A 27,229-nucleotide genomic window follows, 5' to 3' on the forward strand; every position below is an offset into this window, starting at 1 on the left:
GCATTTCTCCGTTACCCTTCCCAACCCCCACTCTCCAAAGGTGCAGGGTCACTCAAGGAGACTCAGGGGCCTGGTGAGGCACGGGGAGCCGTGTGACCCAATGATATCAAGAGACAGGGCCACAGGGCAACTACGGTCCCCTGCAAATGAAGCCACAGAAATCTGGACAAAGGAAGTTTCCCCATTTTGTCATTCAATCTCATCTTGGGACCAGCAGTCTACATTATCAGTGACTTTTGGGACCCTGAATCTGTCATCCATTATGTTAGCTCCCTCTCAGCTTTGTGTCTGCCACAAATGTAATAAGCACAGGCTCTATGTCTTTATTTGCTGTACTGATACCAATGTCAAACAGCACAAGGACTCGGGAGGCAAATTTCACAGTTCTAGATCTGCCCACCTAAGTATGGATGGTCTAGAACAGAGGTTGGCCCTCCCCTTGTTTCCATACAGCCCTCACACTAAGAAAGAGTCTTTTATATTTATAATACAAAAAATTCCTTTGTTGGACAATACGGGAACCATTCTTAGCTCAGTTCCCCCCAACCTTCCCTTAATCTAGGGTGCAATGTCACTTCCCTGGTGGTTTTTAAAGGGAGAAGAGTTCCCCAAATTTACACCCAGTTTTAACTTCTTCCCACCAAATGCTAGTTAAACAAAAGATCATAATAGAGTCCAGTAAGTGATGCCAAGTATCTGAGCAAACAGCAGGCAAAAGTTGGAGAAGATTCAAACACGCCAGAGATGGAAGAGCTCAGCTCAACCAAGAGAGAGAGAGGCCTCCATCTCCCCTGGCCTCTAGGGAGGCAAGCTACAAGTCAAGTCTCCCAGGCAGCCCCCAGTTCAAAGAACCTACCCAACAAGCCCCTTGAGAAGAAGAGGGAGAATCAGCGTAAGAACAACTGAACTGCCGCTCAGCCCCAAGGCTGCTTGGGGTGCATGGAGGTCACTGAACCTCGAGAGAGCAGGGGAAGCTTCTGTTGAGACTTGAAGGGGAAGGCAGAGGAGAGAGAGCACTCCCCACTGGGGGGTGGGGAGCTGCCTAATCGTACTAGCCACACTGAGGAAGCCCGGCTTTACTCCTATTATCACATCTAGTCTTTACCACATCCGGAGAGGGACGGGCTGCTATTATCTCCATTTTGCAGATGAGGAAACCGAAGCAAGCAGAGGTGTAGTGACTTGCCCAAAGCCACACAGTTCAGTGTCTGAAGCTGATTTGAACCCAGGTCTTCCTGCCTCCAGGTTCGTGCTCTATCATTAAATCAATGTACAATCCTCTCTTCCTCGTGGCCAACTTCCTCCCCTGAATTTCAGCCCATGGGGTCCTCCCCGTCATGTCTGTGGCCCTCCCACAATCTGGTGATGCCCAGCTTCTTCTCCTTGTTGATGACAAGTCCTAAGGTTGAATGACAACATCCCCTCCCCACCCCCAAGGTTCCTGGCATTTACAGGCAGCCACTGAGCTTTCTTTTTTGGCCAAAATCATCTCCAGAGCTGCACTTCTCTGCCTTGGGTGGCCTCCCTTTGTGTAGGATGAACTTATCTTTGAAGCAAACAAAGATCTCGGGAGCTGCTCTGCTTCTGGCAGGGAAAATGGGGCACCTGAGAACCCAAAGACCCCAGACCCAAACCACCAGCCTCAGCACAGGCTTCAAAAGCATCCTGAAACTCCCCCACTACGTCCTCCTTCCCTTTGGTTGGCCTGTATCACGCACTCCCATGCGCCCTCACCACATCCCACAGGTACAATGCCTACCACCAGGCTCGGCTATTGCTCCCACCCCACCCCTCTGCTGACCCTGACCTCGCATCTCCAACTGGACGTCTCCCTTCCCACTTACCATCTTCCCAGGACCTCAGGTTCAGAATCCTCACTTTCCACTCCCCATCCCCTAAACCCAGGATGCTCTCCCTCCTCTTCTCTGGCTTCTGGCTTCCTCCAAGACCCTGCTGGAATCCTGCCTTCTAAAGGAAGGCTCTCCTCACTGCCCTACTGATCAGTTCACACTCATGCCCTCTACATTGTTTAAATGTTGTCTTAAACACTGGCCCAGGGGCACCTTGCAAGCAGGGACTTTTCCTGATGCTCAGTCAAGCTCCCAGCACACCAGGGGGCAGTCATGGGCGCTGACCATCATTTCAGCATCACCTACCCAGTATGTTCCTGCAGCCTCCTTTGTTTCCTCACCTCACTTACCTTCCCTGGCTCTTTGGAGGCAGGCAATTGGTTCAGAGGTTTTTATTAAGGACTCACCAAATGACAGAAACTGGCCTCTGGGCTGGAAATATCAATAATGGCAAAAACAAACCCAACCTCAGCCCATTCTCTTCGAGGGCCATAGTTCCATTCTCCCAAACTCGAGGAAGGGCCAACATAACTCCATGAATAAGCTGGCCAGTTCATCATCTGTATTTATGTACCGATACCTCAAACCCGTGGGCTCTTTGCTAGCTAGTTTCTCAATTTTTGTCCATTGGGAATTTCTGAGAGTCTCTATTTCTTTTCTGCTTCAGACACTGGATCTCTCAGGTCTCTAACTAGTCCCAGACAAACAAACATCATTTTTGCTTTCTTTTAAATCCCTCCCTGCTCAGGAATCTGTCCTTGCAGCATTTAGAGGCAGGACAAAGGCCCTTTTCTGAGACATACTCAGCCTCCTTGTCCTGATCTCACCAGCTCTCTTCTAAACAAATTTCCCCTCCTCCAATTTAGACCTTGGCCATCTGGATTTCCTCCTGTTCCTCTTCTACTGGGGGAATGAGAGGAGAGCAGTAAGCACTAGAGAAAGGTTTGGTGTTTTATGGAATAGGGTAGGGATGGGACTGACTGCTGGGAAATCCTCTTAGCCCAATTTCTAAAATCAGATAGAACAAATTCAAGAATTAATGAGTTATTCTACTTGTGGCAAAGAAAAGAGATTTCAGTCCAGGAGAAAGTTGTGTTTACAAAAGGACAAATAAAGATCCCAAACTGCAATTATGAAGGCCAACCCTAGCCCCACAGAAGAGATCTTTATACATTTCTTTGCAGAGGTGGTAGACTATGGGGACAAAACAGGATATACTCTATCAGACTCTATTGCTGTATTGATTAGCTTTCCTGAACAATTTTTTTCTCTTTTTTATTATGTTAAAAGAGATGGCATTCTGGCAGGGAAACGGGAGAGAATTATACTTGGAAATGATGTGATATATAAAAACAAAAAGCATCCATTTAAAATTGCTTTTAAAAATAAGTAAATGGGGGTAGCTAGGTGGCGCACTAGATAGAGCACCAGCCCTGGAGTAGGGAGTACCTGAGTTCAAATCTGGCCTCAGACACTTAATAATTACCTAGCCACATGGCCTTGGGCAAGCCACTTAACCCCACTGCCTTGCAAGAAAACCTAAAAAAAAAAACCATAAATGATCTTAATGGAAAAAAGAAATCCAGGGCCAAAAGATGTCCCTAAGATGCTTGTGTATTCTCCTAGGAAAAGAAGAACTCTTGAGGAGAGGTGGGGGGGGAGCAGGTCAAATGGCTGGAAGACTGAGTGAGGCTCAGGTCTGCCAGTGGTGACCCCTCAAGTCTGACACATGTGCAAGGCTATCTGATGCTCAACTGGACATCTGTTCCATTAGTACATGGGATGTTGAAGGAGGAGGATCCTAGGCAGGTGAACGAACGCTGAGCCAGATGACCCTGAGGTCCCTTCCCCTTTTTCTTCTGCTCAAGCCTTTCCTCTTCCCTGATGCACTCAAATTATCCCCAAATCTATTCATTTCTGAAAGTTCAGTAAAACAGATATACATGTATATGTGTGTGTGTATGCAAACACACATCTATCAATGCAACTAATGAACTATCTTTTCAGTATCATTAGAAAAGGCATCTATGTTTTTCAATGAATAAAGTCATCCAAAGATATGAACAATTTTCTTTTTTTTTTTGCTTACTTTGAGTTTTTAAAGGTAATGAGATTAAGAAACTTCTGAAGGTCACATCACTAGGAAGTATCTGAGGTTGGATTGGAACTCTGGTCCTCTAGATGCCCCTCACAAAAGCAATTTTCTAAAGAAGAAATCCAAAGGGTCAACAGGCATGTGAAAATGTAAATTTGTGTTCCACCTCATATCTATCAGATGATCAAAGTGGACCAAACAAAAGCAAATGACAAATGATAGATTACACAGTGGAAAAAGAGGCACACTGATGCACTGTTGGTGGAACTGTCAGTGTCCAGCTGCAGAGGACAGTAGAAAAGAGACACACAGATGCACTGATGGTGGGGCTGTGAATGTCCAGCTGTTCTGGAATGCAATTTGGTACTATGCCCAAAAAGTCACTATAGCTTTTGACTCAATGCTACCATGACTGAGCCCGTAGCTCAAAAACTCAAAAAAAAAAAAAGAATAGGAGGATCCCTAAGAAGCTTTATATCCCCAGAGTCGTGTGAATAAAGGGCCAGTGAAGAACAGACATTCAAATCCCTGCTCAAACTTCCTCTCATCATCTGGGTGACCACCCTCTGTTCCTAATCTAAGAAATAAGGGGATTGGCCACACTAAGCTATAAAGTCTGAGTTCTAAATTCAGGATCCTGTAATATCACTGCATCTTCTTCAAAATTAAGAGTTTTCCTCTGTCTTCTCTAACTTTTTTATTTCCCATCCATTGGTGCTACCCACAACTTAAGCAAATAATAATCTTATCGGCTTAAGCAAACAAGATCTGTGTAAAGGAGAATTGTCCCAACCCTGTGCATCAAACTCCTTGAAGGTTATTTTTAAATTATCATCCCCTTAAGGACTCCTTCCAATGTTAGATCAGTATGTCTGAGAGGGCAGAGGGGACTATCTCTCCCACTTTGCCATAGCCTTCTAAAAGTCGTCCTTTCTTGCTCATTCCATCGGGGCAACAATCAGGGACAATTTGGGGCTGTCTGCAACCGAGAATCCCATCTGTATCCAGAGAAAGAACTGAGGAGTCTCAACAAAGACCAAGGACTATTTCCTTAAATTTAGCAAAAAAAAAAAAAAAAAAATCTGCTATCTTATTGCCTGATCTTGCTTATCTCTTTTATGTTTCTTCCTTAAGGATGTGATTTCTCTGTCCTCACATACAATTGGGATCAATGTACCATGGAAACAATGGAAAGACTGGCAAACTGCCTTCTGTGGGGGGTGGGGGGAGGGAGTAAGATTAGCGGAAAATTGTAAAACTCAAATAAAATCTCTAAAGGCCTTCCTTTGCGGAATGCCCGCAGATCTGAGGCCTGAGCCTTCACCTGTGCCCAGACTCTCAAGAGAAGCAGGTTTGGGCCAGTGCAGCTACAATGCATCGGTGTGCCTCCGGGCTCTGGCATTTTCCTTCTTGTGCGGCAAGGGAGAGGCGTACGGGCACGCAAGGCCCCGCGCTCTCTACAGAGAGGTAAACTGAGGCAAGGGGAGGCCAGGGGGCCCGAGGCACAGGTGTGCATGGCAGCGGGGGTCATCTGCGACGTGCTTCCACAGGCCGAGGGGCAGCGGGGAGGACCCGGGCCCCGGGAGCCCGTCTGGCAGGGGGGCGATGCTTGTGGTCAATTTCCCCGGTCAAGTTCAAAGCCCTGGGGGAGGGGGAGCGGCGCGGGCGGCCCCCGGCCCAGCACACGTGCGGGCCCGGCGCGCCTACTCACCGGGCCGGAGGGCCCAGGGCGGCCGCGGCCCCGGGCTCCGAGGAAGCTCAGCGCGGGGCAGCGGCCACGGGCAGCGGCCGGGGCCGGCTCACAGCGCGGGGGCCGGCCGGCGCACGGGGCGCCGGGGGCGGGGCGGCGGCGGAACTCCGTCCCCGGGACCCACTGCCATCTTCGCCCCGGTTGTCATAGCACTTTACAACGAACCCCGCGGTTCCGGAGGAGAGGAACGGACGCGGAGGCTCGCGGGAGTCGTAGTCCCGCGGAGGGAGGGCGGGACGGAGGAAAGGGGATATTTGCATTGGTCCGGGGGGGAGCGGGGAGCTGTCGCTCTCGAAGGGCACGCAGGACGTTTCGGACCATACCACTCGGCTACGGGGAGGGGGATGTCCGGCGGGGTGGAGAGGGCTGAGGAGAGCGACGCCGCCCCCCGGCCCCCCTCTGGCGCCCCGGCTCGGTGGCTCGGGCCGCAGACACGTGTCGCCGGGCGGCGCGCGCTCTCCCGGCGCTCCGAGCCGGCCGGGGAAGGGGGCGGGCCTTGGGCCGCGGGGCGGGGCCCGGCGCTGGGGGCGGGGCCCGGCGGGGGCGGGGCGCGGCGGCCGCGCTTCCTCCGGGAGGCGGCCCCGGGGGCCGGGCCGGGCCGGGCGCGATGGACCGGGCGGCCGTGGCGCGGGTGGGCGCCGTGGCCAGCGCCAGCCTGTGCGCCCTGGTGGCCGGCCTGGTGCTGGCGCAGTACCTGCTCACGGCCAAGAAGAGGACGGGCCGGAAGACCAGGATCATCGAGATGGTGAGTGCGCGGGGGCCGCCCCGGGCCTCAGTTTCCCGGCCTGTCAGGCCGGGCCCCAGGCTCTGCCCCGGAAAAGCGGGGCGTCCCCCGCCCCCGAGGCACCGTGCCACCCGGGGCCCTGCCACGGGGGGAGGCCAGGGGCGGCCCCCAGTTCGTCCTGAGAAGGGGGGCCTGAGGGGCCCGCCCCCCGATGTTGCAGAGGAGGAAACTGAGGCCGGGGAGCCGCCTTGCACAGGCCTGGGCCAGGCGGCCCGGCCCCCAGGTGATGCCGCACTGCTGCCCGGGCCGCGGGGGCCGCCTCCGGGGCTGCCAGCCTCCCTCCTCCCCTCGGCGGCGCCCCGGGCCCCTGCGCGGCCCCCCAGGCCCCTGGCGCCTCCGGCCTGGCCCAGGCGGCCGAATGCTTGGCCGCTTGCCCGCAGCCCGGGGCCTCCGCATGGTGTTCGCTGCCCTTTCCCCCTGCTCCAGAGTCCCAGGCCGCCCGGGGGTCCCTGGCAGGCGACTCTTTAAAAAGCCAGCTAACAGCCAGGCCCGGACGCCCGGCGCCTCGGGGGGGCACCTCCAGACGCCAGCCCCGCAGGTGATAGGGTGGCAGAGAGCCGGCCAAACACGTCCGCTGGCAGCGCCCGGCCTGAGAACTCCCCAGACTCAGTCTGCTCCTCTCTAAAATGGAGCATCCGGCTGTGGATCGAGAGCCACCGCCCGGAGTCGGGAAGACCCGAGTTCAAGTAGGCCAAGCAAAGGAAGGCCTGGTAGGGCAAAGAGGGCCAACTGTTGGGATAGAGAGCCCTGGGCCCCGAGGCCGGAGGACCTGAATTCAAATCCAGGCACTTCCTAGCTGGGTGGCCTTGAGCAAGTCACTTCACCCTATGAGCCTCAGTTTCCTCATCTGTCAAGTGGAGATGGAAATGCAGCATCTCCACGGAGAAGACCTCAGATGGGGAAAAAGCCTGAGCAAACTACTACAAAAACCCGAGTGCGACTCCTCTAGTTGAGATAAAGACAAGAAGCACCCGGTGATTTTGTCATGTCCATATTTTGTCACATTTAATTAGTTCTCTTCATACCCCCGGGGCCACAGGATTTCATTCCTTGTAGAAGAGGCAGTGGTGGCCTCCCTGGAAAAGTGAAAAGAAAGCCCATTGCCAGGCCACATCTCATCCCTCTCATTCCACTGAGACCACCCGGGTCTCTGCAGAGACTTCTCAATGCAGGGTCTGAGATCCTGAGTTTGAAGCCTGCCTCTTTCTATCAGTGTGAACGAGGAGAAAACCATGCCACCTTTCTGGGCCTCAGTTTCCCTCTCTGTAAAGTGAGGCAATTCAAAGGTCCTCTCCAGCTCAAAAGCTCTGTGAGTCTGGGTGTGTCCCAGGCCCCCTTTTCCTCATCCCTTCAATGGGCTGATAAGGTTTGCAGTGGCCTCCCCTCCCCATTTGGGGGCTGCCACTCTGCTTCCCCCAGATGTAGGTGGGAGCTCAGCTAGGATGAGGGTCTTGTCCAATGCCAGCCTCCTTCCTCTCAGCCCTGCCCATTGCTCTACCACAGTTGTGACTTTCACACCCATGGTGGGGAAATGAGGGTTCAATGTATCTGGTCCAGACCCCCAAAGAGAAAGCCTGGTTCATGTTTCAGTTTCTGTTCTGACACAGCACCCCCCCACTCCCCCACTCTGTTTCACTTCCTAGTCTGTGCTTGGATCCGGTTTTATGCAAAGCCCGTTAATAAATGACTCGATTCGTGAAGGTCGATGTTCCTTAGTCAAACACTGGAGTGGTCCACGGTAGACAGGAGTCACGGTGGAGCTGAGTCACTTGAGTCTGGCCACCTCTGTGACCCATTTGGGATTTTCCCAGCGGAGATACTGGAGTGGATGGCCATTTCCTTCTCCAGCTCATTTGAGATGAGGAAACTGAGGCAGACAAGGCAAAGTGACCTACCCAGGGTCACCCAGCTAGGAAGTGTCTGAGGTTGGATTTGAATTCAGGTCCTCTGGACTCCAGGCCCATGCTCCATCTACTTCACCAGGTGGCCGCCGTTGCTAGACACATGGGCATTTGTTTGATTACTAATCAAGAGCCTCTAGATGTGGAGCCTCAGAAAGACCAAAGAGAAACAGTTGAGGAGAGGTCCTCCCTACCGGGGAATCAGGAAGGAGCCCCCTCCCCCCCAGCACCAACTTTTCTTCTTCAACCCCTCAGCCTCCCCCGACCTCCCTAGGCCCACTCCCAGGTCCAACTGCAGCCTTCTGCGGGAGAAAGAAAGCCCCCCATTTGGTCTTCTGATCATCCCTACAATTCAGCCAGAAGCCTTATCAGTCGCTTCCAGAAGTGCACTTTTTTGGCCAAACTCCACATGGGCCGGTTGCGCACATTGGCCCTTGTCTTCATTTCCTCATAAAACCACCACCATTTCTTTTGCTCCCGACGTCCCTCGTTTCTTTGGACTATTGTAGTAGCTAACCGGCACTTTGAACGTGTATTTGACTTAAATTTGAACGCCCCTGTGAAGTAGATGCCATTATTATCCCATCAGACAGATGGGGAAACTGAGGCACGGGTGACTTTTCCGAGGACACCCATCCAGCCTGTCTGAGGCAGGTCTTCCTGAATGCAAGTCCCAGCTTTATCCACTGAGCTGCCTCTCCTGGGTTCAAGGATGCAGGGCTTGGTTTGCCACAGGAAGAGGCTATTCATCCTCTCTGTGGCATGGGGGTAAATGCGTCCTCTTCTTGCCCCAGATGCCACACCTTGGCAGGCGCGGTGGCCCCTCCTGGGCCTGCTCTCTCACTATTACTCAACTTAGATTACTCAGAAACTACAGCAATCTCCTTCCTGACCCCTCCCTTCCCCCCCCAGACCCCCTCACTACTCTACTGCAGGCAGAACCCCTTTCCTGCTTAGAAACCTTCAGGGGGTTTCAGAGGAAATTAGCAGCAGAACAGTCAATGGGGAGGCCCCCAAATGCCAACATCTTTCCTGTAGGCTGTCCAGGAAGTCTGTGGCCTTTTCACAAGAGCCTTGCCACTGGCCACACGGTGGCCCCCTCAGCCACCAGGTGAAATCTTTATTCACCTGGGGCCTTTCTGAGACACCGAAGCCAGACCCCCTCTTTCATTTAAGGAGAGGCCCTGACCTGAGATTTCCTGGCCAGTGGGACCCCCCAGATGAGGAAACACTTTCCACCAATTCAAGTAGCTACCTCCCCTGCAATGTAAAGGCTTAGGAAGCTTCCTGCCGGAGTGGCCCGTTCACTAAACTGACCTAAGGGTCCCTGGAGACCTTGTGTTGTAGTCTATTTTTAATTATTTTCACAAATGTTTCCCAATCACAGTTTAATCTGGCTGGGTTTCCCTGGGGCGGGGGGGGGGGGGGGGGGCACAACCTCTGTCCTGGAGCCTAACACAAAGGAGGTGCTTTATCTATCTCAGTTGATTGATTGGAGCAGTGAGCAGGGCAGGCACATGCCCCCAAAGTGGGATTTGAACCCAGGTCCTCCTGGCTTCAAACACAGCTCTCTTTGCTTTGTGTTTCATTGGTTTTCGGTCACATCTCGCCCTTCGTGACCCCATCTGGGGTTTTCTTGGCAGAGATACCAGAGGGGTTTGCTGTGTCCTTCTCCAACTCAGTTTTAGAGATGAGGAAACTGCAGCAGACAGGGTAAATGACCTGCCCAGCTAGTGAGCAGCTGAGGCTGGAAGAGGAGTGTCTGCCCGACTCCAGACCTGGCTCCACACACCAAGCCGCCCTTGAAGACCCTATTTAGTATGATGGCTTAGGAACTGGTCCTTTGACAGGTGCCATACTGCTGGGACCTTCCCTGCATTCCTGTCCTTCCCCTTCCTTCCTGAAATTTCCAGCCTGTCAGAGGTGATGAGAGTTCTAGGTCCCATGGAGCCCCCACCCTGTCACCCGTCAGAGCAAGCCACAGCCCACACCAGGGTATGAGCACTTGGCCTCCACAATGCCATCTGCTCCACCTCTTCCTCCTTATTTGTCCACTGCACGGTAAAACCTCAATTGTGCACGCTGGCTGAGAGGAGCTTCAGCCCACATTCGCCCAAAGCTTCATTATAGAGGGCCACAAAGTAGGGCTGGCACTGGAGGCAGGAAGACTACCCTGGGCTGCTGAGCTGCCAGTGAAGGGGTGCCCCCACATAGAGGAAAAAAGGTCCCTGGTCTTATCCAAGGACCCCAAATTGAGGGGGTTGGACACATCTGACCCACCCCACTCTGGAATCTCTTTGATAACATCTGACAAAACACCTTTTCTGCTGGATGGGCCTTCTGTTCTCCAGTCCTGCCCCTCCACCACTTCATTCCCAGCCCCTCTGTGACTTAGGGGGTGTCCCACAGGAAGTCCCAACCAGACCCTGAACCTCTTCAGCCTCTCATGGTGCAGCCGGTCAGCCTGAGAGCATTTGTCCAGTCTTAGTGGGCACCAGGACCCTCGCTGTGCCCTTGGCTAGGGGCTCTGGTTTTGCAGGGGGAAGAGGTGTAGACATTGCAGAGTGGAGGAGAGGATACAGGAAGGTGACCTTGGAAGGGAAGTCACACCCTGGGGGAAGAGGCGGTGTTGGGAAGCTTCCTGGAGGAGGTGGCCAGAAAGAGGGCCAGCTGGGATTCCCCGGGCAAGGGCAAGGTGTGGCCAGAAGGGTGAATCATGGAGGGGGTTGGGGAGTAGAATGTAAGGTGGCAACTGGGTCCTGAGAGGTACAAATAGGAGACTGGTGGTATGGATTCCCTCTATTGGAAGTCATCATTACATCAAAATATGGGAACTGGTTCTGTCCCAATGGAAATAGTGCAAATTCAAATAAGACTCTGCCCAGGTAGACAATCCAAATTTACAACAGAATTGAGCTGGGGGCAGCTAGGTGGTGCAGTGGATAGAGCACCAGCCCTGGAGTCAGGAATACCTGAGTTCAAATCTCAGACACTTAATAATTACCTAGCTGTGTGGCCTTGGGCAAGTCACTTAACCCCATTGCCTTAAATAAAAATTTTTAAAAATTAAAAAAAAATAGAATTGAGCTAATTACAAGAAAGCTTGGCCAGGGTAGGTAAAAGGTGAAGTTACAAAGTTAAGGAGTTTGGACTTAACCAGCTGTGGTAGAGTATTAAACTCAGGCCAGTTTATTAAAAACAGAATTAAAGTCAATTTTCAATTCTCCAGTCATGTCATCTCAGAGGTAATAGGAAGCCACTAGAGATCACTGAGGGATGTGGGTAACATGGTCAGAACTTCACTGGAGGAAAATCTAGCAGCTGAGTCAAGGATGACTTGGAGCGGGCAAGACTCATTGGCTGCTCTCTCACATCATGGACTCATGGAGCTTGTGGTCCACTAGAACCCCTAGATCTTTTTTATAGGACAGGTGTTCATCCATATTTCCCAAGCCTATAATTATGAAGCTGATTTTTTTTTTTAAATTCAAGCATAGACTACTCCTACCCACCAGATTGCATATATTTTGGCCCCTTTGTTCAAGCCTCTCCCATTCTCTTAGGGCCTGCTCGCTCTCTCTCTCTCTCTCTCTCTCTCTCTCTCTCTCTCTCTCTCCTGACTTTGTGACCTACGAGCGAAGTGAATATTTCTATGGCACTTTTAGTTCACAAATCAATTTATACTTACTATCTCAATAGATCCCTCAGGCCCTACCCTGTGATTGCCACACCAACTCAAACCTCAGTCTAAGTCACTGATGAAAATGTTGACCAGTTCAAGACCTAGGCACCCACTGGAGACCTTCTTCCAAGTTGTTATGGCCTCCTGGAAGAGGCTCCTCTTGGACTCGGTCATTTAGCCCGTGACACCAGCATCTAACCCAGTTCTTAACCTTTTCTGTGTGTTACAGACCCTTGGGCAGTCTGGTAAGGTCTAGAGACTTCCTACACTTCCCACAATTATAAATAAAATCCATAAGATAACCCAGAAAAAGGAAACCAACTTTACCGAAAAAGAGTTATCAAAATACACATATTTTGAAACCAAGTCTACTGACTCCTAGACTAAGGACTTCTGAATTCTCGACCATTTGTCTCTCCAGCAGAACATAAAGAGTTGTTGATCGTTCTGCGGAAATCTAAGTGTCCCATTTGTGACTAATGCATGGCTTAGCTAGCCTGTCCCAAAAGGGAAGGGAACAATTCTGCCAGGCCCTGTTGTTGGGGAATTGATTCTGCTTTTCAGGATCGCTGCTTCCCTTGTTGAGTGCTCCCCGAGTCCCCCTTAGGATGGAGAGAGCTTTGGCACTGGAAATGTCACCCAGGAGGATGCCTTGCCATCTGCCTGGCTGCCACATCCTGAGGACCATTGGGCCTCATCACAGACCTCGCAGCTGCGACGTCCTCTAGACTGTGACCTCCCCCAAGCTTCTGGAGAGCGGGAGGCGGCTCCCTGCTCAGCGTAATTGCCTAGTGTCTGCTTCATTCATTCCTAATGGCCTCTCGAGTTTTGCCAATCACTGGTGCTGGGCTCGCCGATCCGTAGCCCACAGATGCCTCCCTTGCTCCCTTCTTTTGAAAATGAGGCCAGCCTTGGTCCTGGTCCAGGCCCAGGCCCTGCTCTCTGCCATTCTCCTGGATCTTTGGGACTTCCTCAGCAGGTGCATAGCAAGCCCATCTCCAAGCAGGGGAATACAATGAATGAGGCCAGTCAGATGCTGCTCCAGATCGTTTTCATTTCCTCACTCTTCTGGGAGTCCCACTGCCTGCAAAGCCTCCCTCTTCAATCAGATGCCTTTGGTTTGGCATCCCCAGATTCCAGACAAATTGCTGTTTCCTGGCCCTGATTGCATACACTTGATCTGTGGCTTAGAGTGCATTATTCCTGGCTCTTGGGCTCTAGGGGGACACACCAAACCCCATTCTCAGGTGTCCTCCCGGCCAGCTGGCCACTCTATCTTCTTCATTCCTCACCTTCAGTGAGCAGTTGGCATGAAAATATCCCTTGTTTCCCTAAATCTGGGCTTCCCCCTTGCTTCCTGCGCAGCAACCCCTTTGGCAGACTGGTAGTTGCCTGCCCATAAATGCATGAAGTGTAGGAGATTACAAAAGAAAACAATTCTACTGAAATACAGCAGCCAACAAGTCCCAGGCCCGATCCCTGGCCAGGTCTGCTGTCTTTTATCCTGGACCGCTCAGTCATCCAGATTCCTGGGTTCCCTCTGGCACTTTGGGTAGAGGACCCAGTCTTTGTCCCATTTCTCCGACCTTCAGATACCAGGGAAACTTATCTCTCCATCTTTCTCCCCCTCCCCTCTCTCATTTCCTACTCAGAAACCCAGACCACTCTCTCCGACCCATAACCCCAAAGGAGCAGTGGGTTTCCCACAGCTCCAGAACAGAAACAGACATGCCTTAGGACACCCACACAGGTGGCGTTCCAGGGCTGGCAGCACCCCAAACACAGGCCCCACCGGCAGGTCACAGAAGAAGCTTCCTGCTCTGGCCCACTTGGCCAAAACAAGTTCCTAGCCCTGGTTGCCATCTCCTGTATATACAAATCTGTCTGTCGTGAGGCTGTGGTTGGAAATATCCAGAGTTACTCTTTCTGTTCCCCTTTCACCCCACTGCTCATCTCTCAAGTCCTTTCCTGCATGTTTACATACTCTGATCTCCCTGGCCCACTCAGAGAGGGAGGCCTAATTCAGTTAGCAGGCATGGAGGCAATGCTTATTGTCTTCCTTCTAGGTATTTCTGATGAGATAGGCATCTTTCTCCAGAGCCTTTTCCTCTGTTTTCTTGCACATGTCTTGGGGGAAGACTAAGTTCTTTTTCGTTTTGTTTTTTTGTAAGGCAGTGAGGTTAGGTGACTTGCCCAAGGTCCCACAGCCAGGTAATTATTAAGTGTCTGAGGTCAGATTTGAATTCAAGTCCTCCTGACTCCAGAGGCCGGTGCTCTCTCCACTGTGCCATCTAGCTGCCCGAGACCTAAGTTCTTGAGCAGACAACAGCATGCAAATACTTGCCTTCCTGGTACACAGAAGGCACTTAATAAATGCTTGATGACCTGTTGGCTTGACTTGCTTGGTTCCATCCACACATTTTCATCCACACGGTCGCTCACATTTTATAATACTTCGGGGCTCTAAGTATGCCTTCCTTAGAACTCTGAAGTAAGTTAGTGGTGGTGCTGTTATTCTTCTTGAGTCAGGTTCAATCATATCCAACTCTCCATGACCCTGTTTGGGTTTTTTTTGGGCAGACATACTGGGGTAGTTTGCCATTTCCTTCTCCGGCTCATTTTACAGATGAGGAAACTGAGTCACACAAGGTAAAGTGACTTGTCCAAGGTCATGCTGGTAATAAGTGTCTTAGGTAGGATTTGAACTCAGATCTTCCTGACTCCAGACCCAGCACTCTGGTGTGCTACCCAGCTGTCCCAAAGGACAACAACAAATCACATTCATGCAGGTGTTTAAGTGAGAAAGAAACTTCAGTCCTCTGAAACCAGGTGACACTTTTCAGGCCTTTATGTGCTCCTTTTCAGGTCTTCCTCCTACTTATCTCTCTGTTGAGCCCCTCAGGCTGGGCCCTTGTAGGATTCTCTGCCCTATCCCCTCCCTCTCCCAGTGTCCCATACTACCCACATCAGACTCTCCAACACAGTGCAGGATTATGCTCCTGTGAAAATTGCATCTCCCTCACCCCTGGGTGAATTGTGCCCAAGTCCCTGCCCTCTGCCCAGAATCTTCACCCCCCCCCACACACACACACACATCCTGCCCTGACTAGGGACAAGGATCTCTTCCAAACGGCCCAAGGACAACCGACCACGCATCTTCCCGAGTCTGATTCATTCCTTGGGTCTCCCTGGCCCCTGTGGCCCCTGGGTTCCTGGAACCGGTCCCGATCTCTGGGCTCTCTCTGCCCATTCACCTCAGCCTCCTCCAAGACTCGGCTCAGAACTGCCTTGTTCAGGACGGTGACCTTTGCTGGTCCTTACTCCATTTTTGGGGTGCCATATTGGTTCACCCCTTAGAATGTAAGTTCCTTGAGGGCAGGCACTTCTTTGTCTCCCCATGCCTATCTCTTAGTAGTGGCTTCAAAAATGCTCTTATGTCAGAGTCTGAAAACGTTCATTAGCCAGAACTAATGTTGTTCCTTTTGACATTGAAAACACCCCTATTATGGGGTTTGCCCGGACTATCCAGTCAGCTCACATTCTTTTTGGAGAGATTAGCTGTGTGCTTGAGAAGTTCATAAAGAATAAAGGGCACTTTCTGATTAGGATGGTGTCCAATAAGTGGGGCAGGGGGCACCAGAAGGAGAGAGAAGTGTGGGCTGAGGCAGGGAGGAGGAGAGGGGAGGGGAGCACTCCCAGGAGGAAAGCCAAACCGATCTCTCAAGAGCAATGGAAACTGGAAGGGAATCTCACCCAAAGGACAGGGACCAAATCATAGTCCAGCTTGGAGAAGGGTGTGGAGGAGAAGTGGGGCTGAGCTTAGAAACAGATGAGGGGAGGCTTTGGGTCAACCCTGAGGAGTATGCCTTTTATCCTGTAAGCCATTTAGGACTTTTGAGGAGTGACTCAGAACTCAATGTTTTAGAACGATGATCCTAGCAGCTTTCAGAAGGGATCGTGAGAAAGGGTAAGCCTCCCAGATCCTCTTTGGGAGATGATGAAGAGAAGGAAAAAGACTAAATACAGGGGAGAGACATGAGCCAGAAGAGACAGGACTCAGTGACTGATTGGATATGAAGTAAAAGACAAAGGAGAGTCCAAGGCAGGCCCCAAGCATTGGGAGGAGGCTGGAGACATGAAGGAGACCAGGATGAGACTTGGTTTGGGGAGGAAGAGAATGATTTTTGTTGTATGCCTATTGAGTCTCAAGTCACAGTGTATCCACCTATCGGTCCAGCAAGCAGCCCTTGCTCCAGAAAGAAATCAAGTCTGAGTTAGATAGAGAGCCCTGGGCCTGAGTTCAAATGTAGCCTCTGGCATTTCATCTCTGGCCACCCCAGATCCTCATCCATAAAATGAGAATAATAACATGATTTCCCAGGGTCATAGGGAAGGTTAAATGAGATCATTTTTGTAAAACTCTTCTCTCAAAACCTGGCAATCAGTAGGTGCTTTGTCAATGCTTATTTCCTTCCCTGCATATAGAAAGCAGAAGACTGAGAGAGCTCCCTAGAAGAGCAGACCAAGGGTTCAAATTTGGTAGGGGCCCATATTTAGCGGGGAGAGGGCCTTTGAAGAGACTAAAAGGGAGTGTTCAGAAAGTCAGGAGGAAAAACATGACAGTCCAGCTTTTTAGAAACCAAGGGAGGCGGCCGTTTCTGGGAGTAAGCTGTCATTGGTGTTGCCCAACCACAAGTAAAGTGGGTCCAGGATAGATATTGAAAGAAGGACCAAACAGTCATCAACTTTGATCATTGAGATCCCTGTCACCTTCACAAACATAGCTTTGCTAGTGTCAGGCCAATAACTAGATTAAAGGAAGGGTGATAGAGAAACCAAGGCAGACAAAGGGGTTCTGAGAAGTTTGCTGATGAGAGGCAAATATGAGAAACCTGTGAATGCTGGAAGGCTCTGAGAATCATAGATCCAGGCTTGGAAGCAGCTTCAGAAACCAGGAATAGAACCCTTTCATTTTTATTTTTTCCAATTGATATTTTATTTTATTTTTCCAATTACATGTAATGAAAGTTTTTCAACATTCCTTCACATGCATACATATACTTTTCAAGTTACATAATTTCCTTTCACCCTCCCTTCCCCACCCCTCTCAGGGGCAAACAGTCTGGTAAATATTGGCCACGTTTATGTTGAATATATTCACAGATTAGTCATTTTCTGTATGGAACTTTCTCATTTTAAAGATGAGAAAATGAGATCTGGAGAGGAGAGATAGCTTGCCCAAGGTCAAGCAGGAAGCAAGAATCAGAAGTGAAATTTGAACTTACAGCCAAGACAAAAGGTTTGGTAATGAGGGAGAACTTGGTAAAAGCTAATTCATCTGAGGATGCTGCCTAAGAGCACATACTTCCCTAACAATTTAAGATATGGCATAATAGACCAGTCCTCTATCACACAGTATCACTTAGCATTTCTTATTTTGGGGGTTGCCTTGAGATGATCTTAATGGAATTGGGGAATCTCATCAGTTTGTGTTCTCCATCGAGTCAAAGGATGACAGTAAAACCTGATGCATTCTTTCCTACCTGTTCTCTTCCATCATGATACCTCTTTATTTGTCAGGATGCTTCTTAGAGGAGAGCTAGGTGGCAAAGTGGATAGAGCACCTGCCCTGAAGTCAGGAGGACCTGAGTTCAACTCGGCCTCAGATATTTGATAATTACTTGACTCTGTGACCTTGGGCAAGTCACTTAACCCCACTGCCTTGCAAAAATCAAAAACCCAGAATGCTTCTTAGAGTCAACTCCTAACACTCTGACTGGGCAGGTTTTTAGGAAGCAAGAACTTTCTCCATTCCAGAAGTTTCTGAATGGGGAGATGTGAGCCCATCAATGTAAGCTCTCTCCAAACGTGAGATGCCAGTTATCCTCAGTCTGTAATTCTCCAAGGAAGATCTGGCCTTCCATGCCTCTCTCCTCGGTGCCCACTCCATCTCTTCTTCCTTACCATTCATTGCCACATAAGCTCCCTTCACTTGGGGCATCCGTATCAGTTGATAGATAAAATTAATTCAAACTGAAACTCCAAAAACTAAACTGTTAGAGGAAGATCAAGTTTGGAGCCTGAAGGGGCTCTCTTTGTTCTGTAACTGCTCATGGCCAGTATTTTCCAGTTACCACAGGACCCACTGGGATCCTGAGTAATCAGCATTAATGAGGTTGGTTTGGAATTGAAGGCTGTTCAGCTTGTCCAGTGATTCAGATTGGATTTCTGTATTTGACTCTGGGAGCTTGTTAGCCAGAACTAATTGTGAAGTATATGCAGGATACATTCTCTGCCTGTCTAGTCCTCCCCCAGGAATGCTTTGAAAAGGTCAACAGTACATAACATTGAACAAGAAAAATTCATCCAGGAGAAGGTAAAATAGGGCAATATTTCAACAGCGCTGATGGAATGTCATTTATTTTTCACCATAATCGTTTCCGTTGGGGGTTCCTGGACCTAGGCCTTTCAATTGACAGCGGTAATTGACAGTTTTTCTAAGCTGACCTCCAAATATCTGGTTAGTGAGTCCGTGGGGCCCACCGGGCAGCTGTCCATCTCTCCCTTGTCAAGACACAGATCTCATGCCCAGGCTACTTCCCTGACCAATTTGATTTTTCACATTTTCTCTGACAATAATCAGAAGGTCAAAACATGGCAATGTCTCTATTTAAGTGTTTAAAGACAAGGTAAAGAAACTAAAACGATTTAACTTAAAGGATTATCATTGGAAATCCAATTTCTAACAGACAAATTATGGTTCAGACACCGAATTAGATGATTCAGACTGGTTCCCTCAGCCCCCAGGCTGTCTTTTTTCCATGCAATGCTGTATATATGTGTGTAGCAAAGGTCATTAGGTTGAAAATAGAAATAATATCGATTAACTCTAAGAGCAAGTATATGTCCTGTTTATGTACATTTATCATAGCCCAGAAACCCACTGCACATTCAGAATTATTATACCATTAGTTTTATGGCAGCATTTTAATAGAGTTGCTTATTTCTACCTGTTTTTCTTGCCTTGTATTGCTGATTTCATTGACTTTCTCCATCTCCAAACCTTCCTCATCATACTGTTCTTTGAATGAGCTGGACACACTCTTCACTGACCCCCATCTATTTTCTCAGAAGCTAATTCTCACTATTGTCCTCTTTGATACAGGCAATAGCATTCTGGGTTTCAAATATAAGAAGCCAAATTTAGAGCCTATCTCTTTTCCTTCCTATGGTGTTTTTTTGAGTAAGCTGCTGACTTAACCTCCCTGGGCCTCAGTAGGCTCATCTGTAACAGGGGAGTGAGAGGTCGCCCTGAATAGAGCTTAGAGTTTATTCCCTGTCTTAGAGAATGAAGGCCCAGTACAATGAGACAGCCGGGATCAGCGATAATGAGGAGCTGGAACAGAGCAAAGTGCTACCTAGCACACAAGACCTCAGTTTGTATGACCATGTGTCCTGCCAGGAACAGTTGTTACCTTGCCAGGCTCTGTGTTACCTTCTATTGCTTGTTAACAGATGTAAATACAGAATATACTTATATACACTGTGACTATCTAACAGAATATTAGAATATGAGCCAAACTTTAGAAGAAGCTGGGGAGTCTAAGAGGGAGCAGTGCAGGCCAGCCCCAGTGGCCACGATCCATGGTTCTTTTGTCCTCAGATGAATAGTTAAAAAAAAAAAAAACAGGAAATGTATTTGAAAAATGAAGGAAGTTGTTCTGACACCTTTAAAGAGAATCCTCAGAAGGAAGTTATTTAAATGCAGAAATATCTGTATAATATTTAGATTTGAGTGGGGGGTGGGAGAGGCTGGTCTAAGTCTCCATCCTCACTTTCTCCTTCAGAACCATCTGAGTCCAGGGGCCAGATAGGAATCAGGATGACTGGAGGTGGCCCTGGGTGCAAGACAGTCAGGGTGAAGTGACTTGCCACCTCAGTGTCTGAGGTTGGATTCAAACTCCCATCCTCCTGACTCTAGCCCAGTGCTCTATCCACTGTACCATGTGGCTGCCCAATGTTGAAGTGATGTCAATGCTTCTGGGTTCAAAGTACGCCAAGCCCCTGAGTTCTAAGACCAGCAGGTACAATTGAGCACTGGACTTGGGTTCAAATCCAAGCAGTGACACAACCAGTGTGCCCTTTACTAAGTCACCTGTTCTCTGTAAAATGAGGCAGCTGCACTTCAAGGGGAGCTAAGGTTCCTTCTGGATCTCCATCTTTTCTTGCTCTTGTTTGTCAGCTTCTTTCTGCTTAGCATCCTTGCAATGTTGTTTCTTGAAATCACTTGCTTGGTGGAACTGGGTTTGGAGAGTTGCCTTTGGCTTTTTTCAGGATTTTCACAACTCCTCCCCCAACCTCCTGCTAGATGGGTTCCTGGGAGCCCCAGCTGCTTCCACAGGGTGTTGTTTCTCCAGATCTAAATACAATCTAAATACTCCCCACCTCCAGTGGCACTCTTCCAGCCTCTTAGAGGAACTTGGAATAAGCATTCTGTTGAAGCTGGCCCTGTGATTTATTGAACATACAAGATCACCAGAAATCCTCGAAATTTCCCTTTCTTACAGATTTCCCAGTTACAAACAGATTCCCTAGTCAGTCAAACACACAGGTTTTGGGTTTTTTTTTTCCCAAATGGTTGCAATGCAGAATTGTCTTTTTTGAAGGAGGGTCAATGCCACATCCACCTGCATGCCTGTTTCTTTCTCTGTTCCATCACTTTCTACTAAACAGCAGCCTTACAAAAACTTCTGACAGGGCCACATTTGGCCGGACATCATATCACCCCCATATTCCTTTGACAGTTTGTTGAATCAGGAGGCAGAATGGTTAAGGGTACTAGTGACAATTCTCGCTTTTGCAAGTGAGGACAGTCTGACTGCCCAGAGCCATTCTGAATGGACCAAAGGTCATGAGTTTTTGGTAAGGAACAAGGAAAAGGCTTGGACCTGGAATTGCACAGGGTTAGGGATATCTCACTTCCAAGGCAGATTGCCATGCTTCAGCTTAAAGCCTTAGGGCTCTGGGAAGTCATGGAATGGGAGCCCAGGACTTCTTGGTCATTGCCTTAGGCAGAGCTGCTTCTCTTTCCTCTAGAATAGGCTGTTAGTCCTGGAGGAATATCATTGAGAAAATCTCACTTCTACCTAACTCTAGATCATTATGCTAAAAGTACTTGAGTTTCTGTTGGGAATTTTAGCTGGGTTTTTAGAAGAACTTTTGGCCTGTTCACTAACTCTGTTGATCCTTTCCACCACCAACATGATCAAGGTCAAAGAGTCTATGAGGGCAAGAACCACTTCATTTGGGGGTTTTGTTCCACTCCTTCTTAGCAAAGAGAAGCTGCCTAATAAATGTTCCTTTGCTCATTTCACTCTCTTCCTTCAGGATTGGCCGCAAGCACCTTCTTCTCCATGAAGTCTTTCCTGATCTTTGCTCCTGAGTCCTCCTTTGCCCTCCTTCCTTAACTACCTTATATTGGTCATTTTTCTATCAGATGCCTGCTAACTAGGCCACCCTGGTCTTCTCTCAGCCTCAATTTCCATTTCTGTAAAATGGGAATAGTGTAATGCCCACCTTCCAGTATCTTTGTGAAATTTAAATGCTAGCTATTATCACATGTATTCATTCTTTCTCTACATATAATTATACTCATCATCTCTCCCAGGCGAATGTCAACTTCATAAGGGAAAGGAATCCTTTGTATTTTTATGTTTTTTATGTATTTTTATGCCCAACCCCTAGCACAGTGTTGGATGCATAGCAAGGACTAATGAATACTTGTTGGTTATTGAATAAATGTTGACTAGTTCACTCTTTGGATCACCTCCTTGTGGAAAGTTCAGGCATTCTAGAATATGTGTTTGCTAAGGACTTCTATGAGTTCATCTTATACTTAGAAGAAGTTTGTGTTGATTGGGAGTTCCCCCTAGATCCAGTGTTTTCTCTGGACTAGTGAGGCCTGGAATTGGTTACACAGACTCTTTCAGTAGCATTGGTTTCCCCAGGTCTCAGTGGCTGGTGGATGGGTTTTGATGATGAAGCCTCCTCAGTTGACTGAGAGTTTGTAGAACTCTCTAGGCCTTACCTGTGGCTTCAGCATCTGCACTCTTTGATGACCAGGGAGCAGACACAGATCACTCTCTAGGAAGGCCAGGCCTGGCTCACAAACTTCACAGAGTTAGACACTGACCCCTGGGAAAAGAAAGCAGGCTGCCTACAGCCCTCATCAGAAGGTCTCTCCCTCCTCCACTCAGGACCAGAGCATCAAGTTCAGTAACTTTGCAGACTTTCAAGTATGATATTCTTGGGGTTCACTGTTATTATTCTCTTATTTTATCTTCAAAGAGTGCAGGCTCAGTACTTGGTTTCTCCAGGAATCTAGTCATTTTCTTTTGGGGAGCGCTTGGGGTAATATATGGCCAGAGAAATTGCTGATGCACCTTGAGGGCCATGGGATTTCATGTGATATAACTTAGGTAGGATCCAAAGGAAGACACAGAAAGTGGACAGTGGAGAGACAGGTGGAAAGATGGATGGATTAATGGATAGATGGTTGGATGGGTGAATGGATGGATGGATGGATAGATGGTTGGATGGATGGATGGATGAGTGGATGGATGAGTGGATGGATAAATAGACCGGTCTTCAGGATGCTTCTTTTTGCAGATGATTTTGCTACCATCAATAATCATGATATCATCAACTTCTCACTTGAATTATTGAAATAACAGTTGGTCTTAATGTCTCTTGTCCTCCTCTTCCAATCTGTCCTCCACCCAGCTACAGAGAGATTTTCCTACAGGACAGATCTGATCACAGTACCTCCCCGACTCAGTAATCTGCAATGGTTCCCTATTCCCTCAATGAACAAATATAAATTCCTCTCTTCAGCATTTAGAGCTCTTCTGAGATATTTTATCTTTTAAGCTATTTACATACAACCCCCTTCTCTTTCTCATTTTCTTACACATTCCTACACTACCAACACTCTGCAGTGCAGCCAAACTGGTCTGCTTGCTATCCCATTGACACAATGTTCCATCCGCCATCCCTTTGCTTTTGCCCTTGTTTCACACACACACACACACACACACACACACACACACACACACACACACACACAAACACACACACACACACACAAACACACACCCCACTCACCTGAAAGATACTCCCTTCTCACCTTTCAGAATCTTAGTTTTCTTGTAAGACTCACTCAGTCTGCTTTCCCTTCGCTGCTGCTACCCCTCTCCTCCCTCCCAAACTACTCCATATTCCATGTGCACTTACTTATAGAGGTATTTTGTCTCTCAGGTAAATCCAAAATTCTTCAAGGGCAGAAATGATGTCACTTTTGTCTTTTTATCCCCAGGATTTAACATAATACCTGCTACATGTTAGTTGATTAAATAAATGCTTAATTGATTTATATTTTTCCTGTGTATATAATTTGTAATAATTTTACAGTATAATATAAGGTTTTTGGTATATTTAGAGGTTTCTTGTTTTTGTGGTGATGGCAGTAGTTGCTCCCTGGATGTTATTTTTCTCATAAAAATACGCTACATAAGTGACACATAATTGTTCCCTTTCTTAGTGAATTTCTTTTGGACAAATTTCATTTAAAGGTTGTTTGTAATTACTGGGGAGGGGGGCTCCCTAATCCTCAGCCCTTCATTGTTAAGAGCTGTTGAAAAGAAAATGAGAGGGTTTGACAGAAATTAGCTATACTGGCATCTTCTGCCATAGATTGTAGACACTCAGCATAGATAGACAGTCTGAATATAAAAGGTCAGATCATTTAAAAAAAGGCGGGGGGGAGAGGTTAAGGGAGGAGGGTGTACCATTCACAACCACTGTGAAGGAAGAATTCTTAACTAAACAAAGGAGAGGAGAGAGGACAAAAGACAAAATGTGCTTTTGATTATATGAAACTTAAAAGGTTTCACTCAGACAAGAGCTCAAAGGATGTGAACAGTTTTCAAGAGAATAGCAAACTATAAATGACCCTTTGAAAAACTTGCTGCAAATCACCCAGAATAAGAGAAGTAAGAACTTAAACAATTGAAAGGTCACCTTATGCCCCGTAAATTAGCAGAGAAGACAAAAAAATGGCAACCGGCCAGGATGGAGAGGTTGGGAAATAATGGTGCTCCAGTCCAGGTGTTGGGGGAGCTCAGAAAAAAATGAGCCCAGGGCCCAATTTGGGCAGAAGCAAACCAAGTGTAACCTTTGACCCAGAAATCCCACCCTGGTTATGTACCCCAAGGATGGTTAAAGCCCAAAATCCCGGGCCAGTGTCTATCAGCCGTGTAAATGCTACAAATATTCCACCTAGGAAATATTTGTGGTGGGAACGATCTGGAAACAAAGTGGGTACCCATTAATTGGGGAAGGACAGAGAAACTATAGTCTGAATATAATGGAATATTCCAGTTCATTCAGAAGTGAGGAAGGTAAGGGACTTCAAAGAACAAAGGGAGATTTTGTATGAGCTGAACCAAAGAGAGAGAATGAAATGTCCAACAATTGCAGAATGGCCACCACCATGGAAAGGAAAGAAAACCACTGAATAGGATCCCTTGGAGAATACATTTAATGAAAGCCAGCTCCCTCTTCAAGTAAAGAGGCATCGCAGAATATTATGCACTTTGTCAGGCTCTGAGAATGCAGTCCAGCCCAACAGGCAGTTATTGTACCCGTGTTCTCCCTAATGGGCTTTCTTTGTTGCTAGGGATTATTCAACCTGGAGGGGGAAAAGGAGGGTGGAGGAGGAGATGAGGGGGATAAGGAGAAGGTCCTTTTTTTTATTATTTCAGAAAAATGGCTGCCATAAAGACAAAAGAGATCAATAAACTATGTATTTTAGAAGAAAATAAATCCAAGTTGTTTGTATGCCACAAGACAGGCCACCCGGGCTGTCGCATTACAGTTCCTGCTTTACACAATGCTTGCAAACCATCTCCCTGGGTTACCCTTGCATCATTAAATTACCTCGGCCACTCAGACAGCTGCAGTTTGAACTTCCTGTCTCTACTTTTGTCTTTGACCTTTCTTTTTTAGATCATTTTGATATTGACGTTCATATTTAAGAGTCACGTAAAGTTGAAAAAATATTTCTGTCTAATTGAAAAATCGTTGACGAAATAACTAAAACTATATGGAGGGAAATTTTAGGCCAAGGAGACCTTCGTATTGTAATTCTCTGTTTAAAAAAGTAGGCATCGCTATTCTCCATTCGCTGATGGGACTTGGGTACTTTCTTCTAGCCTTAGCCTTTTGCCGCGTTGCTAGGCAACATGCCTCCAAATTGGACTGAAAATTTGCAGCCATCTGTTTCTCTATCAGCAGGGGGAGCAATTCTCTCTCAGATGGAGAGCGCTCCAAGGGTTCAGCTCTGACATTTCCCATTCATTCCATGCCAGTGTCTAGAGAGCAATGTGCCCACAGACAATTCATTTTCTGTGCTCATTTGCACCCCATCCTGGGGCCTTCTACCTTGAAAGTCAATCATCAACACCCACGCTGTTATTTCCCCAAGCATGTGGTCTGCCTCCTTCCTCTCAAGGTGTGATGATTAGAGCTTTGCTTGATTCTAGTTCATTTGGCAAGCTCCTGCTTGCAAGGCCTAAGCTCACAGAGAGGCAGATAGCCCCTTAAACAGCGTGATTGGAAAGCGCCTCTACTTGAGCCACCTGCCAAAGTAGATTTCATCCCCCTGCCAGAGTGAACCATCCATCCCTGCCCCTCCGACCTAAAATTTCAATCCCTGGAGTCCTTTCTTTGTATCAAGATGAGATATTGCCTCCAAAAAAAAATTGGAAAGGGAACATGTTTTCTCTAAGAGGGAACTGAGTCAGAGAAGGTCGTTCTTCTTGAAGTTGTCTGTTCGCATAGATTTGCTATGGAGGGTCAGTTCTAGGATGCTAAGCCAAACCAAGGACCAATAGTAAGAAGCAATAGCACCTGGCTAGGGAACTGGTCAACAGCAGGACAGTAGCAAGTGTCTCTGGGATAGAGAAGGTAATGCCAAAGTTTGCCTTCACTTTGCCTGTGGTACGTGCAGGCACCATCCTATCTGACCTCTAAAGACCATATGTCCTCAGATGTTCCATATTAAGTCTTTCCAGCCATTTCATAACATTCAGCACTCCTTCCCTCTGGGTCCTTGCCCCATTCACCAGTTATCTCTTCTTTCTGGAGATATCCCTGCAGCACCTCTCCCTTTCATTCCTCTTTTCCTCCACTAACCAATCCCATTTCCCAGGTAACAAATCCTAACATCCATCTGTAGATTGATGTATAGAGCTTAGCTTCCCTTAGACCATACTAATAGGCAATTCTGGCCCAGGATTACACACACGCACACACACACACACGCGCACACACACACACACACACACACACACACACACACACACACACATCACCCTTTGCTAAATTTGACCCTTGACCATTAGTCCATATTTTTGTTTTTTCTTTTAATCTTTGTTGAAAACATGGTAGGTGCTGGGATATAAAGGCAAAACAAAAAACAAAAACCCAAAACTCTAATCCCCACTCTGTGGAACCAGCATGCACATATATAATTAAGCAGAGAGGACATAAATACAAATTAACTAGAAGGTAACAGAGAAAATGGCCGGACATTAGTAGTTGGGGATATCAGGGATGCCTCATGGTAGGTGATGCTAAAGCACTCCTATGTCTGAGTCACTACTTGGTCATAGAGAGATGGCCAGTTTGGCTAGTCAATGGGGTGGCAAAGTGGAAGAATTCTTTAATAAGGCTGAAAAGATAGACTGAGGTCAAGTTGTAAAGGACTTTTAAAAACTATTCTATTCTATTTTATTCTATTCTAGAAGCAATAGGGAAAGTTAGTAGAGTTTGAGGAAGGGACCTGCATTTAAGGAATAACATTTTGGCCACTGAGTAGGAGATGAATCAGTGAGGAGTAATTTATGGTAGGATGACCAATAAGGAAGCCATGTAATGAGGAAGACTAATTAATTAGGAAGCCATGCAATAAGGAAGACCAATAAAGAAGCTATGCAGATGAGAGAGAGATGAAAGGATAAAGTCTTTCTTGTAAAGATCCACTAAAAGGAAATGTGTCACATAAGGAAGAACAAGAAAAAAATCCAGGAAGCTTTATTTTAATAACT

General features: G+C 48.0%; 2 protein-coding genes across 6 annotated transcripts in view; one reads left to right on the top strand and one right to left on the bottom strand.

The window, feature by feature from the left end:
- Window positions 1-5,829, bottom strand: part of BBS9 (Bardet-Biedl syndrome 9) — a 406,580-nt gene extending 400,751 nt beyond the window's left edge. For 2 of the 4 annotated variants that reach the window (XR_012471048.1, XM_074198927.1), the window contains exon 1: window positions 5,657-5,828. The gene's annotated coding sequence lies outside the window, so the exon portion shown is untranslated. Of the gene's footprint in view, window positions 1-5,656 lie in introns of all 4 variants that reach the window. The other 2 variants (XM_074198926.1, XM_074198924.1) reach the window with 1 other exon arrangement.
- Window positions 5,830-6,267: 438 nt separating this feature from the next.
- NT5C3A (5'-nucleotidase, cytosolic IIIA) overlaps window positions 6,268-27,229 on the top strand; it is a 71,642-nt gene continuing 50,680 nt past the window's right edge. Inside the window, exon 1 of one of the 2 annotated variants that reach the window (XM_074198936.1) lies at window positions 6,268-6,440. In XM_074198936.1, the coding sequence (XP_074055037.1) occupies window positions 6,303-6,440 (138 nt within the window). In that variant the 5' untranslated portion in view covers window positions 6,268-6,302. The remainder of the gene's footprint in view (window positions 6,441-27,229) is intronic. The other variant, XM_074198938.1, reaches the window with a different exon arrangement.

Source organism: Macrotis lagotis, chromosome 8 (genome assembly GCF_037893015.1).
Source record: "Macrotis lagotis isolate mMagLag1 chromosome 8, bilby.v1.9.chrom.fasta, whole genome shotgun sequence".
NCBI classification, from domain to species: domain Eukaryota; kingdom Metazoa; phylum Chordata; class Mammalia; order Peramelemorphia; family Peramelidae; genus Macrotis; species Macrotis lagotis.